The sequence below is a fragment of the Macrobrachium nipponense genome, chromosome 6 (genome assembly GCF_015104395.2).
Source record: "Macrobrachium nipponense isolate FS-2020 chromosome 6, ASM1510439v2, whole genome shotgun sequence".
NCBI classification, from domain to species: Eukaryota; Metazoa; Arthropoda; class Malacostraca; order Decapoda; family Palaemonidae; genus Macrobrachium; species Macrobrachium nipponense.
In genome coordinates, this window is record NC_061108.1 from 116,052,464 (window position 1) to 116,067,463 (window position 15,000).

At 35.2% G+C, this 15,000-nt stretch overlaps 1 protein-coding gene across 1 annotated transcript in view; it reads right to left on the bottom strand.

The window, feature by feature from the left end:
- The window catches only part of LOC135216024 (uncharacterized), a 93,796-nt gene that overhangs the window by 19,465 nt on the left and 59,331 nt on the right, over window positions 1–15,000 (bottom strand). Inside the window, exons 6-16 of the mRNA XM_064250961.1 lie at window positions 13,576–13,608; window positions 12,918–13,072; window positions 11,635–11,860; window positions 11,016–11,099; window positions 8,598–8,747; window positions 7,986–8,064; window positions 6,754–6,881; window positions 4,521–4,709; window positions 3,099–3,221; window positions 2,701–2,880; window positions 1,258–1,391 (exon numbers count right to left, since the gene is read on the bottom strand). Coding sequence (XP_064107031.1) covers window positions 1,258–1,391; window positions 2,701–2,880; window positions 3,099–3,221; window positions 4,521–4,709; window positions 6,754–6,881; window positions 7,986–8,064; window positions 8,598–8,747; window positions 11,016–11,099; window positions 11,635–11,860; window positions 12,918–13,072; window positions 13,576–13,608 — 1,481 coding nt within the window. The remainder of the gene's footprint in view (window positions 1–1,257; window positions 1,392–2,700; window positions 2,881–3,098; window positions 3,222–4,520; window positions 4,710–6,753; window positions 6,882–7,985; window positions 8,065–8,597; window positions 8,748–11,015; window positions 11,100–11,634; window positions 11,861–12,917; window positions 13,073–13,575; window positions 13,609–15,000) is intronic.

Sequence of the window (15,000 nt, forward strand, 5' to 3'; positions counted from 1 at the left end):
TGATTTAACTAATGTTACGATTGCTTTCTCAGCCACAACAACACCAAACCTAGTCTATGTCAAGTGTATATTCTAGCCATGTACAAATATATAAAAATAAAAGTAATAGTAGTAGTAATAAAGGAAAAAATCTCCCGATTTATAAATACCATTAGTTTTCTACTTGGTTGCTGATATATCAGACTTTCCTTTGCTTTATTAATATTAATAATTAGTACATGCATGAAGTTTGCATTGACCTCACATAGATGAAACTGGAACTTTTTTTCCTGGCTTTCGACAAACTGTTGCGTGCAAAAACGCAAATAAAATAAAATGATCGGTATATATTTCTTACCACACAAGAATCCTAAAATTACGAAGATTCCTTAATACAGTTTGTTTACCTTTCGATTCCATAAATTCTTAATTGTTGTCACTGATGTCATGTTTCTACTGTTAACTTTTAAGATTTTAGATTAGCACTCAGGTTCTGGTTCATATGCCCTTGCATATTGCCATACTTGTCTCTACACTAATCGGGGACGTGTTTGATGTCAGTAGTTTAACTCTCTATGGCTGTTTCACGATTAAAATACGCTCTGACTAGTTTTATAAGGAGTATTTACGATTAGGTGGTAAATGTGCAATGCCAACTACCGCACCTTCCATCCAAAATGTAATATTTCTACATTAAGAAACATTACTTTTTTAAAGGGGAATGATTGCAAAAGATACGGCTAGAGATCCAATAGGAAACGAGTCCTTATTTGTGCGTTACAATTAATTTTTACTTCGTGAACAAGAAGGGCACCGTAAGAATCTTCTTAAGTGTTATGAGATTACGTGATAATATTGTTGTTAAGTTTATAGTTACTGTGGTTTACTTTAACACTTGTGGCAAATGTTATAATTGCCTGTGCAATTATAACTGCAATTATTACACTGAGAACAGTGTAATAATTTCAAGAAATTGCATATGAACACGTGCATGAACAGCTGTTAACTTTCGGCAGCTGTAGTTTAAGCATGTTTTGCATATTGCATCATAGTTTGCTTTAGTTCAGATTGCGTCATATTTTTTTTATTTTGTATGTAATTCCAAATAAATGAAAACCCTCTCCATTATGGAAGGGTTCAGTTACTTACTCATCATAAATCAAGCTTTGATCTTGAAATTAGGTCTGTAACTGGTGAAATTAGACAATCTTTGACGCAATACGAAGACCGAAACGAGTTTTGTCATGGACAACGCTGGCATGACATTGCAGTACTTACCCCAGGGCAGCTACAACGCAAAGTGGTATGTTGTTGACGTCTCCGGAGGTCATTGTCTGTGCGAATTCAACTGGACCTTTGATGCCCCGTTCTTTCTCAGCCACCATGAGGAGTTTGTTCTTGAGAACGCGGCACTGTTGGAATCAAACCATAGACATAGCGTTTATGAGCTGAGATTTTCCTAAATGAATGCGAACATTGTGATTATTAATTAATATATTACAGTACTACAGGTAGAATGGCTCCCTCTTAGCTCAAGATATAAGCATATCTGAAGCTCAAGGCATATCTGTAGTAGTTTCCTAGGCTTCTGCTAGAAATATTGATGTCAGTGAATCTTGTCTCAAAAAAGTACACGAACCGTGGGAGGGATTGTTGGGTGGATGAGTTTATACAACAAGAAGTGGTACCATGATTAAATAACTACTGCGAGTAGTAAATAGCACTCGGGTGTTAATTTCTTATAAATCGATTTGGTTTCAATTTTCCATCTTAGTTTTTTTTGAAAGATTCGGCGCCTTTTCCTAGAAAGAGCTCAAGTATATTTGCGAGTAATGTGTGCCATAATGATAGGTTTGAATGTGCTTGAATTTCTTTTAAACTAACCTATTTTTCTAGTTTCAAGTCTCGCGATCGATGTCCACCGTATCCATAACTCATTAACCCTGTACTAAATATTGAAAAGGAACATAAAAGTAAAGACAGCTCTGGCTTGTTTTGTTTAAAGGAATAGACCCTCGAAATGAAAGAAAGGTTAATAATTACAAAAGAAAATAAACCTGCTTTTCATGATTACACGTCAAAACGTTTTCTTCGTGAGTGTTTTCATTTACTTTTTTTCTCTTTTCCGATGTAGTAGACACCGACACGAGCTTGGCTACCCAAAACGAGTCCTGCAGGAAAGATGATGACAGACGCGTCACTTGACATTCCGGACCTGTTAACGCGTTGAGGTATATTTACGTCATTCTTTCGTAGGCCTCATCCTCTTTTATAGTGTAAACTTGACAGTTTTGAATGAGGATGTAAGCCAAACGAAAATACTCCTTTCGTAAATATATACGAATATAAAGGTAAACTATTTTTTTTAGAAATTAATATCTAGTTCGTGGCCCTAGAGAGTTTTTAATGTCTATTTTAATGGTTTGTAACTTTCCTCATCACTTGGCTTCGTTGCGCTCAACAGTGTCACAGGCACTGAGTGTAAATCAAGTCAGTCTAGTTCCGGCTATGGACTGCTTTGCCTTCACTGTATTTTTTTAATAATATGACCGCCTTCTTTTTAAATAGTGATTGCCAAAATTTCGGATATTCGTGAACACCTTCCTTGTAGTGAACGAGATATACTTGGGCAGCCTTACCTGTTCAATTAAGTTAATCGTAAACTTAACAAAGACTAAGGATTTAACAATAAACGGGTAACTATATCTTCTAGTAACTCACCACATCCATTGATGGTGGCACAGCATTGGTGAGTTTCATCAAAACAGTCCATATATCGCCAACATTGATTTTGTCAGCGTCCGCTGCGGTCATGTAGGAAGTTTGCTCCAGGTTGCTGTCAATGTCAGCGGCCGTAATGTTCATCTTGTCACCGAAAGCTTTAGCACTGGCCTTGAGGGTCTGTTCGGAAGAGAGTATTGCAAATGTTAACGGCTAGAACTTTTTTTATTTTCTTGTTCTTCGAGTTTTGACATATATAGCATTTTATTCTTTGTCACACCTCTGAATCACATTTCTGTAATCCGTAATTACTCTTGAATGAACGCATACTCTGGGTGTTAATCGTAAGTCCTTGCCCTTCCTGCACCCCAAACCCATAGCAAAATTGTATGCCTTACCACAGGAGAAGTTCGGGGCATCGCCTGTGCCAGCATTTTCAGCTGATTCGAGCTCATGTCCTTGAGCATCGAGGTGGGTATAGTGCTCCTGAAGGCCGGAGGAACCAACGTTTTATCGGAAACCTGTTGGGAAAGATGTTTGAATCAAAACTTTTATGTAATTTAAAACCTTTTAATTGAAGTACTTCACGTCGAGTTTTACAGCGTAGGATTTTTGGATTTATTTATTTTTTTTTTTTTTTAACTAAAATATGAGGATCCAGGTGACCTCTTATAATGATTATAAGTAATAGCAGGAGTCTTCGCATTTCCCATGTTTCTCCTGTAATGTATATATATGTCTCAATATGAATATATATATACATATACATACGTACATACATACATACATACATAAGATATATATATATATATATATATATATATAAATATATATATAAAATATATATAATAAAGGCAATGAGTAGTAGCCTGGTAAAGTATTTTAGCCCAAACCCGAAAAGCCAAAAGAAAGAAATGAAGGGAACATTTTGGAGGCTTAATCACGAAGGAAACAATGTATGAGCGTTTTTCAAATTAATTAATGGGTAGCTCTAGGAAAAGTGAATTACCAGTCAGTAGTACCAAATTCTTTCTTGAGTTGTGGAATGATAGAGGAACCCTCTTTGCCGAAAGCCTCTCAACATTAACCTCGTGATTTAACCCGAGTAAAAGTGAGTTGCTTCCATCTGTACCTTGATATAACCTGCTCAAATAAAAGTATTACCGCAATACTTCACACCAAATCTCCTTCGCCAAATATGCACGCACACCGTGCCTTGTAATCGTATTGTTGTTAAGTTGTATTTCTGGGGACCATTTTTTTTTTTTAAAGTAGTTTTAGAGATATTTTTCATATAGTGATTTTTGGTTCGTCACTACATTTTAGTTATTCAAAAAGTAAACTTTACAAATTATAGAAATCTACCATGCGTTTTAAATTTTGCTTACTTTATTGATGGAGTTCGAATATTTACATTTATGAATTAAATAACGCTGATTCCAATTAGTGTCTGGTCACGAGATCATTATTTGCGTAACAAGTGGCTTTTAGTATAAAGCTATAGGCTTCATCTGAGTGTGGGCTTTTTGACATCTTGTACGGTCGTGTGAGTTCAGAATGTTTTTTCCTGGATGGTTTTTATATAAAAATGCTTGCTGCTGACTACAAACGCTAAATAAATTCATGAATTGCATAACATGGTTGAATTAAATTCCATTGACGAATTACTGAACATGGATGAATTAAATTCCATTGATGAACTACTGAGCTGACAAAAAAGCTGCATGTGGTTTTTTTTTCTCTTTGTAATTATTTGGATAGATGTTACAATATGAAATAGGATTAGACTATTTATACCTACTAAATGTATCATTACACACCTTGGAAACCATAGCCGATTTCTGGGCCTCAGTCAGAACCCACGGTTTCCCCAGTGACGCTGAGAAGTACTTCTGGACATCCGCGTCCGTCATGGTGTTGATCTGTTCCATGGACATAAATCCGACCAGGTTTGGAGGGATGCTGGAGACGGCCGTGTCCTTGCTGATGGCAGCAGTCAGCGTTTGACCCTGGCGAAATCGAATGCGGTTTAGTACGGGCTTCCCGAAGTTAGATCAATGTAAACGTTTTGTCAGGTGTGCTGGGTAATAAGTACGTAGAGGCGTAGTTTGGGGTTGCTGGTAATATGTCGTCCCTAGTTCGGCCAACTAGGGTAAGCCATTTTTTCCTCATCCTGAGAAAATGGACTTTTGATTTTGCTATTATTCAGAGCTTCTACTTAGCTCAACTTTGGAATGAAATTGGTTTGAAAATGTGACAACACAAACAGCTGAAGTTTTGAGATACTGTAGAGTGTAGAATATCCAGCACTGAGACACTTTAGCTGGAAAACTCAAATACTTAAAAAGAAAAAAAAAAAAAGGATTCCCTAGTTCGTCAAAATATGGACGATATGATATGTTCAGGTTAGTTAATAAGAAAATCTTGAGTTTAGGTTATGTGCACGTGTTCATGACGTTAGGTCCTATGTATATCATTAGCTTGGGTAATGCCTGGATACTGAGATTATGTCAAATAACCACGTTGAGTTCGAGTAGCTTAAAGTCTCATGGCAGGTCCCACTCGCTGCATATGCAATAGTGGGCGATAATCTGTTGAATTATACATGTGTAATAGCATTGTGAAATATGCTCCCGTACCTGGTTTTCGGGCCATAATAATATATACTATATATAATATATATATATATATATATAGTATATTATATATATATATATATATATATAGATATATATATATATATATATATATATATATTTAATTTTTTTCAGCATTAAGCTGTTCCGCCTCTCAGTGGGTTCCTCCCAAAATAGAAGGGACAATGATTACTTCCACATTCACTTTTAAACTTCCACAGCACCTGCTGCACCATGTACTTAGAATACTCTCCAGCATTCTCTACAGAAACTCCTATGTTGCTTGGACTCTCACTTTGTGAAAGTTGAAACCCCTCCTTTTCAGTGCCTCTTTTTAAGTTTGCCTCTCCACTTTCCTCCTAACACTTCCTAATTTTATACTCTGTTCGCCAGTCTATCATCGCCCATTCTTTGCATATGACTGAACCAACTCAGAACACATCCTTTCCCTTACACCACTTATTTTACCATTCTTTCCATCTCCAAAGTCATCACTCTTTCGGTTCTTAGGACTCATATACTAGTGAACAAATAATCAACTTCAACCTTTTTTCTACCAACATCTTTACTTTCATAAAGGAGAATTGTTTCAATACTCCCTTCATACTCTCAAATCAGCATCTATTGGCAACTGGAGAGGCTTCCCATTTTGTGCAAAAGTACCTGCTACCTTTCTTGCTTCAATTATTCTGTGACTCAACCTTCTCAACTTACCACCAGCCATTATATTTACCCCCAGATATGCATACAAATCGGCCGCATTCACTTTTCCGCCATCTGTATTAAAATTCATTGCTCCCTATTTCTTCCTATATTGATAAAATTACTCTTGCATACATTTTCTTCTGGTTTTCTCCTCTTGCAGACCTTTCAAACTTCTACTGTATATGCTATAGGTTCAGCAGTTTCTCTTCACTACCCTCAAAAAGTACAGGATCAACGGCAAACCATTCCCATCCATTCATGGCTCATATGTCTATCTACCTATTTATTTATCTGTCTCTTTATCTATATGGCCATCTCTGTGTGTGTATATATATATATATATATATATATATATATATATATATATATATATATATATATATACATACCTAATAAAAGGAGTCCATAAAAAAGCATCAAAATATAGAGAGAAAAATACTATATTTCAGAGACTGCTGTCTCCCTCTTCAGGTAGATGAATATATGTATATATATATATATAGTATATATATATATATATATATATATATATGATATAATATATATATATGTGTGTTGTGCGCGCGTGCGCGTGAATTTGATTGTATGTATGCAGCTATATATATAGCGTAAACATAAATGGATGCAGTTATGACTTCAAGAGTCATATGACAGTCAGGTATGCATAGATGAAAAGGTCTAGGGACGGATGCATGACTGAAAAACATCTCACCTTTGCTAGCGATCCTGGGCCAGATAACTTGAAGATGTCCCCGATCGCCCTAAGGTTGTTTCCTTTGAGGGTTTTGTTCGTGATTAGCTTCTTCAAGACGTTAGGTGCTGCTTCTCCTAGTAAGACTCCTGTCAGACAGTTCGATAGTGTTAGAACGCTTAGTGTCTTTTAAATCTCTTCGCTGTTATGAATGACTTGTTATTTAGGTAACCGAAGTAAGAAATGAAATGAAAATCCTCATTATTATTTTAGTGAATAAACTTCTATTAACAGGGTCAATTGAGGCAGTTGTCAGGCACTTGTTCTTATTAACCTTGTCTGAAAGCTGAGCGCTCCTTCCTAAGTGCGCTATGTTTCCAAACCTTAGGAAGACTACCAGTTTTCAGACTTGGATGCTTCGCCTTGTGAACTTCATTCTCATTCTTAGTATTAGATTTTATTCTGTTTTTTAATGTAAGTATGCAAGGCAAATTAATCTACGCTTGAGGCATCATAGTCTTGGCTCATTATAACCTAGTACCACCTCTGCTAGATTGCTAAGATTTATGTAGTAAGTTTTAATTATATAGACGTTAACCCTCATCTCATTCATCCTCTTTTATACGGAATTTACAAAATCAGTAATGCAAAAAATTTTTTATGGAAGTTATTGTCATGATATAGTAAAAGGCCTCTTACACGACCATACTGCCTTGGCCCTTAGTTGGAACTTAATGACAGTAATGAGAAACAGTAGTTGCCTGATGAGTGACTTGCCATTACGTAGGAAAGCTTATAACTCTACAAGTCTAAATTTTCATTGTTTATAGTTTCATAATACTCGTGAACTTTGTATATCATCATCTACGGGGACCTTTCTGAGTCAAATACTTTCCTGTTTTATAAGATTATTTTAACGGAGAAACCTGCTCTCCAGTTGACAAGTGATTGGGAGATTAAGACTTCTTAGATCATCAGATTCATCCAAGTGACTTTTGCTAAGGATAAATAAGGTTTATATATACTGTGTGTGGATAAATAAAGGCAAAATCCACGAAGGAAAGTGAAACAATGGAGTACCATGGTAAGGCCTTTCGACTCTCATCTTTACTAAGCTGTCTGTTTAGTAAAGGACGAAAGGCCTTACAACTGTACTCCATTTTTTCACTTTATTTCGTGGATTTTGACTTTATAAATTCATCACGTTCCAAATTTTCGTGATTCGGACACACACGAATGAGGGGTGGGATTACCTGCTGCAGTTACATCTGCCTCTGTCATTTGGTCAGCGGTTTTCCCTTTTAACATATCCTTCACTAGTGTTTTAGCAGCCTGAAAAAGAAGAAGAGATACCATTGTTATGCTAATAAGAATCATAATAGTCCATGAAAGCAGATCACCTGTGCTTCCATAGTTGCTGCTTTCTAGACTGGATGAGTATGTATAATTTTGATTTATGATAAAAAATCTCAGTAAAAATGTAACTTAATAATGTTCTTAAGAGCTTTTTTGGTAAATTGTGAAAGTAACGTGATGCAGTTTAATGTTTCTGAATCACTCTGGTATAAATGCTTTAGTCAAGAAGATATATGCTGCGGCCGTCCCTAGTTCGTTACCTGTTGCCAATCAAGATAAGTTTAAGATGCTCATTTGAATCGGGATTAATTACGTTCTATAATTATGCGTTATATATATATATATATATATATATATAATATATATATATATATATATATCTATATATATATATATATATACATATATATTAATATATATATATATATATACACACACACACATATATATATATCATATATATATATATATATATAATATATATAATACATATGAAATACTGATTTTACCCTTGGTGGAATTCTGCCTTCGTTGGCCAACCGCTTTGCGTTTTCTTGTAGTACGGGCACCAGGTTGGCGTTGTCACGCACGGAAACTGGGAGATCACTTGAAAGCAGGTATTTTCTCAGGCTGCCCAAGTTATTAGTCCAGTTCATTGCCTGTTGGGAGAATGGAAGTCTCAGAAAGGTAATTCTAAAGAATAACTCCGCATGGACTGCAAGGAACGTAACCGCGAATACGACATTCACTAGGGATTGGGGCGTCCAATGTATTTTGCCGTGTTTAGTACTGGCCACGGGGGGTTAATTCCAGTCGACCGCCCAAAAATAACGGTAAATTCTTAATAAGCAACCCGAATATTATAGGAAACTAATTTCCAAAGAAATACACGACGCGGAGTTATTATTAAGATTTACCCTCAGAAACTTTCGCTTAATGTTGTCTCTTACTGTTTTCATTGCCATTCATTTTAGCTCGCAACAGACTCCTACTGTACGTAGGTCTGATGCAAGTTTTTAGGTTACTGGCTTTTTGGGAGGAGTTCTATATCTCTAGGTCATTACATCACGTGCACTCGTTTTCATTGGTGGTCGCCTCTCCAAGTATTGACCACACCCAGTGAATGATCAGTCTGATATATATAAACAGTTTAACTCGCAGAATATGGAATTCTCTTACTTCCTCCTTTCTTATTTTTAGGAATGTCGAGTTTTCAAGATCTAGTTTTATCTGTGTTTTTGAGAACTTTTAGCTTTCCGAGAATGACTAACTAAATTTTAGGTAATTTCGCCTAGATTGTAGAATTTCTCGTATGTAGTGTGTTTTATTTTATTTTTGATAATAACTTTACAGAGGTTTCTTCAATAATTTCTTTCGTAAAATGTGCTATTACTTTAAATCTATGTGGTCTAGGTATTGTTACCAATTCTTGTAGTGACTTGTATTTAATTCTTTTATAGATTATTTGTACTAGAGTTTTGGGGAATTATTTATTTTCTTCTAATCGTTGTTAAGCAAATTGTTTTTAATTACCTCGCCAATATTCGTTAATAAAATATACTAAATATTAGTTGAGATAGGTTTCTTTTTGCTGTTTATTACTTTCAGTTTCCCTCAATTCTAGTTGCAAAATATTAAGAATAACCCCACACATTCTTAGGATAAGAAAGGTGGAGTTATGGATGGGTTTTTGAAGAGAATTGGAAATGGCTTTGGAAAATGTTACTAAGTAGGAAGCAGAGAGATCAGGAAACGCCGAATAGCCCAATTCAGCATTGGTATGATCTGCCGAGAAATGTCAGGATTCCATGCCATCTACCGTATGATCAATTTGTTGAATATGAAATTGTTTATGGGTCGTAACATCAAAACGACGGAATGAAGGCAAGTCAAAGGCTATCATGAAAAACGATAAAAATATCAAAGAAAACGTCCCGGTCTGGTTAATGTAGAAAATGGTATGCTCAACATTCTGTAAAAATGGTATACTTATTTATTCGAGCCCGATCCCGTTGCTTACAACAGCGTGCCTTACTGAAATTTACATTTTCATATATTTTTTGCAATAGATTTTCCTCATCTTAATTTTGTTCTCCATTTTCTCTTTCCATTATAGCTCCATTACTTAATCTCCTAAACCACGTTTCATATGCTTTCAATATTAACCGTTAACTTTTTGATATTTCACATCTTTGTTAATCTTGTGAAATCCCTTACTTATTTTAAATCCCTTATTTCTGGAGGATATTTTTATGGTTGTTTTAATAAACTCATGAAATTTATAATAAAGCTGAAATAGCACATATTTATTTTTTCAGTAGTAAACCCTTTCCTCCACCAATAGGCTTACAAGGGAATCATCTCTCTTATTTCATTCCTTTCACAAAACTTCCCATGTCTCTATCCCGCCACTGCCTGATTTAACTCCTTTTCATATACTCTTAGAAAGACCCTATAGACCTTTGACCCCATCGTGGAATCTTATATTGCCATTCACTCCTTGAACCTTCCTGCCTTTAATCCAAGCCCATCCTTTATCCAGTTTTTTTTTTTTTTTTTTTTTTTTTCCTTATTTGCTTTTCTCACTTTGTCAAACTCATGTTTTTCTACAACTTTTCAGGACATTTTTGGCAAAACTACGGGGGATATGTATATACCATATACATTTACTTTGAATAAAATACCATTATAGTGTGCAAAACATGAACATCGAATCGTACAAATTGAAGGAAATGGCTATTTATAGTTTCCCATGCAGTTATTAGGCGAGTTCTACTGGAGACAAAAGGAGAATGATTGAAGAAAATTTCATTATCATTTAAAGGAGTTTGATCAGACCATCGAGTCACCTTTTCATACTCTCTCTCTCTCTCTCTCTCTCTCTCTCTCTCTCTCTCTCTCTCTCTCTCTCTCTCTTCGTTTCTTACCTGTGCCACGTCCATGGCGATGACTTTCTCGGCCCTCACGTAAGCGCGCAAGACCTGGCGACCATCATTCGTGGAGAATTCCGTCTGTTGATATTTCATGAAAATATATCGTGCTTTAGTAATCCTTTCAGTGGAAAAGACTCGAAGCCGAAGTTCTTGATTAAGTATAAGTCTTAAGTTTTCGCAAAAAGTTTTGAACTTTCGCTTTCTGGTTAGTTATTATATAGTTCTCTAGGTATGATGTAGTGTTTATTTATATTATCTAATTAGAAGTTGGTTGATTAATAAAGAATTATTTCTTTTATTATCTCATGAAAAAGGAACTCACAATATTATGCGCATGTTTATATTCAGTTTTGCTTTTGGAGATATTTTATATTCATAAACAGATAACATATATTGTTATACACAAGATCATAGAAAATAAGAATCTGTATCGTTAGTCTTACTTGTAAAGGATTATTTTGTTGACAGCATTACCTTGGGAACTGGTGCGATTAGTAGGCAATTACAAGATCTGTGAATTTCAAGGTGAATTTGGACGTGGCTGATGAAATCCTATTTCAGACCACAGTCTTCGAAAAGAGGAAAATGCTAATTGACCTCCATCTAAACTTACCGTAATGACATCTGGCTTGATGCCCAGCAGTGTCTTGGCTGAGAGACGAGATATCGTCATGGGTTGGAGAGATTTGACACCTCCCATATCGGTGATGTTTTCTGGAGTCCATCTGTCCACTTTTCCATAGATCTCCTTGTTGTTTTTGTTTATGAGACGCTGGCTAAATATTTTGCTCGGGCATCGGAGAGACTGGGAGTCAACGCAGGGTTTGAGAATTTCATTTCTGTTGGTACACAGCAGTTAATAATTTTATCAGTACGTCTGCAGTGACAGACATTTTCGTAGAAGAGACTGATCTCAACAAACCTAAGGTGTGATTAATTAGTGATTCATTACACTTTTAGTATTATGTATACCTAATTACACCATATTCAGTAATAAAATTAGCTATGTTTAAAATCTTTGGGTTTGGTAGTGTACGTAGAGGAAGAAACAGCCCTCTCTTCCTCATTAATAATCCCTTTGTGCCACCTACGCCATTAGATACTGGAAGTCCATAGTAACCATCAGGAGTATTCTGACTTGCATTATTAATGTCTATATTAAGTAGAACACATTACTAATGCAAAATAATTTAATAGAACTGAGACCTTTTTAGGCTGTTTTTTTTATTCGTATTTGCACACATTTTCATTGGGCTGAAATTAGTTATTTGACATCACAGTTGTGGGATATGTCAGCAGTTTTGACTTTTTTTTTTTTTTTTTTCTTCACGGAGTCGACGTCTGAACAATTTCCCATTAAAGATAAAAATGGCATTGAACGAAAGTAAATGCATGTTAAACTATAAAGAATGAATCAAGATATGGGTATGCATTTTGACTTGAAGTTTGGGAGTCCCCTTCGTGTCCTTCTTTCTGTGCCTTTTATCCCGGCACTAATGGTATTAAAAGAAATCGCCCTTGTTAATTACTCTTCGTTGTAACATTAGCAGCCTGTCCCTATCTAAGTGCCTGATGTGTTACACAATTATCTGGGTAACTGGTATAACTAAACATTACTGTTATTGAATGTTGACAACATCAAGTTCACATTTATTCTACAATCTATATCAAATACTACTTATATGGGAATAGGATTTTGAAATTTTTATTTGGTCAAAGTAACAATCACAGATAACAAACGAAATATGCGTCATACTGGTAAATACCGTGAAATACCAAAACTAGTCAGTTCTAGTGTTTCTCTTCCCAAAGTAGTTATTATCAAGGAAATTCTGCTTTACCTGTATTTCTTGGTCTTGCCACTAAGAGTCTAAGAACAGAGAGCATTTTGCTTACATTTTCTTTAGAGCGGCAGGGTTTGTTATTTTATTGATGAACGTCGGAGAAAGATTAAGGATTGCATTATTGCCGAAGAGCGTGATGTTTTTGTCCGTGATTGTTGCTGGGTCTCCAAGTCTGTTTTCGTAGGCTCTCAGAATTTTGTCGGGTACCTGAAAGAGTGAATGAACTCTTAAGAAAGATATTTTTTTATATATATTAACCATGAGGTATCTCTGCTATATGTTGCCACGTGGATTTTTACGCGATGCCAGCGTGAACGATGGCTTTGGCAATCAGGAGAGCTTACGTGATTTAACATAAAGTTACATGATTTAACTTGAAAAAAAATTGTGGGTGAACGCACTGGAAATATTTGGGGAAAAAGTTGTTGAAATGCTTTTTAGAAATACTATTGGGTTAACGCACTGAAAATGTTGAGCCACAGAGGTATAGACATATTATTAAACAGAAGTCTCACACAACCCCGGGCTTGGAGGCATTAATGGTGACCATGCAGCAGTCGGGTTTTGTAAGCATTAAGGCTACGATGATGGCCAGTACACATCCTAGCAATAGTCATGGGTTTTCAGTAACATAAAAACTAAGGCAAAAGGGACGTGAATGTGACATGAGCAAGATAAACCACTAATAACATCAATAAAAGGACACTTACTGTACATTCCTGACCTCCCTCGCCCATACGGCACTGGAAAAAAAATGGAGAGATAATGAGTTGGGTTTTGCGTTGTGAATCGAATTACTTTTGAGTTATTAGTTTTTAATGAAAGAATTCTACTGGTGCACAGCTTCTCAAGATATGCGAAGTATGCTAACAATAGCTCGAAATTAATTACATGGGAAAAATAGCAAATAGGCATGAAAAACTAAAGAGGAATACCATTTTTTAATGATACCGTTCAGCATGACTATAGACAACTCTAAATATATATATATGTATATATATATACTATACTATATATTATATATATATATATATATATGTATATATGTATATTATATAGATATATATATATATATATATATAGATATATATATAGATATATATATATATATATATCATATATATATATATAGATATATAATATTATATATATATATATATATATATATATATATATATATATATATATATATATATAGATATATATTCTATAAATATATATATACTAAACTAACATTGAAAATGAATGAACAGAAATTGATTAGAACCACATGAAGATAAAACAAATGTACTGTACATAGAAACATGGGCAAAGACATAACGTTGGAGCAAAGATGCAACAAGACATTCGAAAACTGGTTTCTCGAAATACGTTAACAAGACTACCCATGAGGTACCTCAAGATTCGAGAACCTCAAGCCAATAAAGTCGATACTAAAGCCTTATTCATTAGAAATAATTATGATAGTATGGCCTCGTAGAATAAACTTATTCAATAAAATTTTTACGGTGAAGAATGGAGGCCAACTGAGACATGATAGTATGGCCTCGTAGAATAAACTTAGAATGTTGAAGATGACGATTATCAAAAGGTGTATTGGGAAATTTTTAGTTATTTGGAACATATTGAACGAAATCATCTTAACGTCATTACATTCGGAGAAGGACCAACGTGTATCTGGAGGTGTAATTATTGATTAAGGTGAGAAAACAAATTTGAGAAGTTTGCCCTTCATTTACATACTGGTATTGATAAAATTACAATTGTACGTTTATGCAAAAGGCATAGCCGAAGTTACGTGAACATACTTGGGCACACTTCAAACATGTTGCCGCTAGAATTTTCGCCCATGAGCCAATATTTTAAGGCAAAACTGAAGTCGCACTTAATGGGTTTATGTGAAATTGAACTTTACACACGCGCGCGACTCCAATTTTCCACCAATATAGAATAGAATAGGGCTAGTCCTCGACGAGTAACCAGAAGATGCCAGAATTAATGTTGGCGCGACAGTACCATAAGCTCCTGCATAATCTTTCACATAAAATAAAAAAAAAGCCCTCCCCTATAAACTGAAGGGCCATTTGCTATCTGTATTAGTATCTGACTTCTGGATTGGTTGATTTATTGGAACT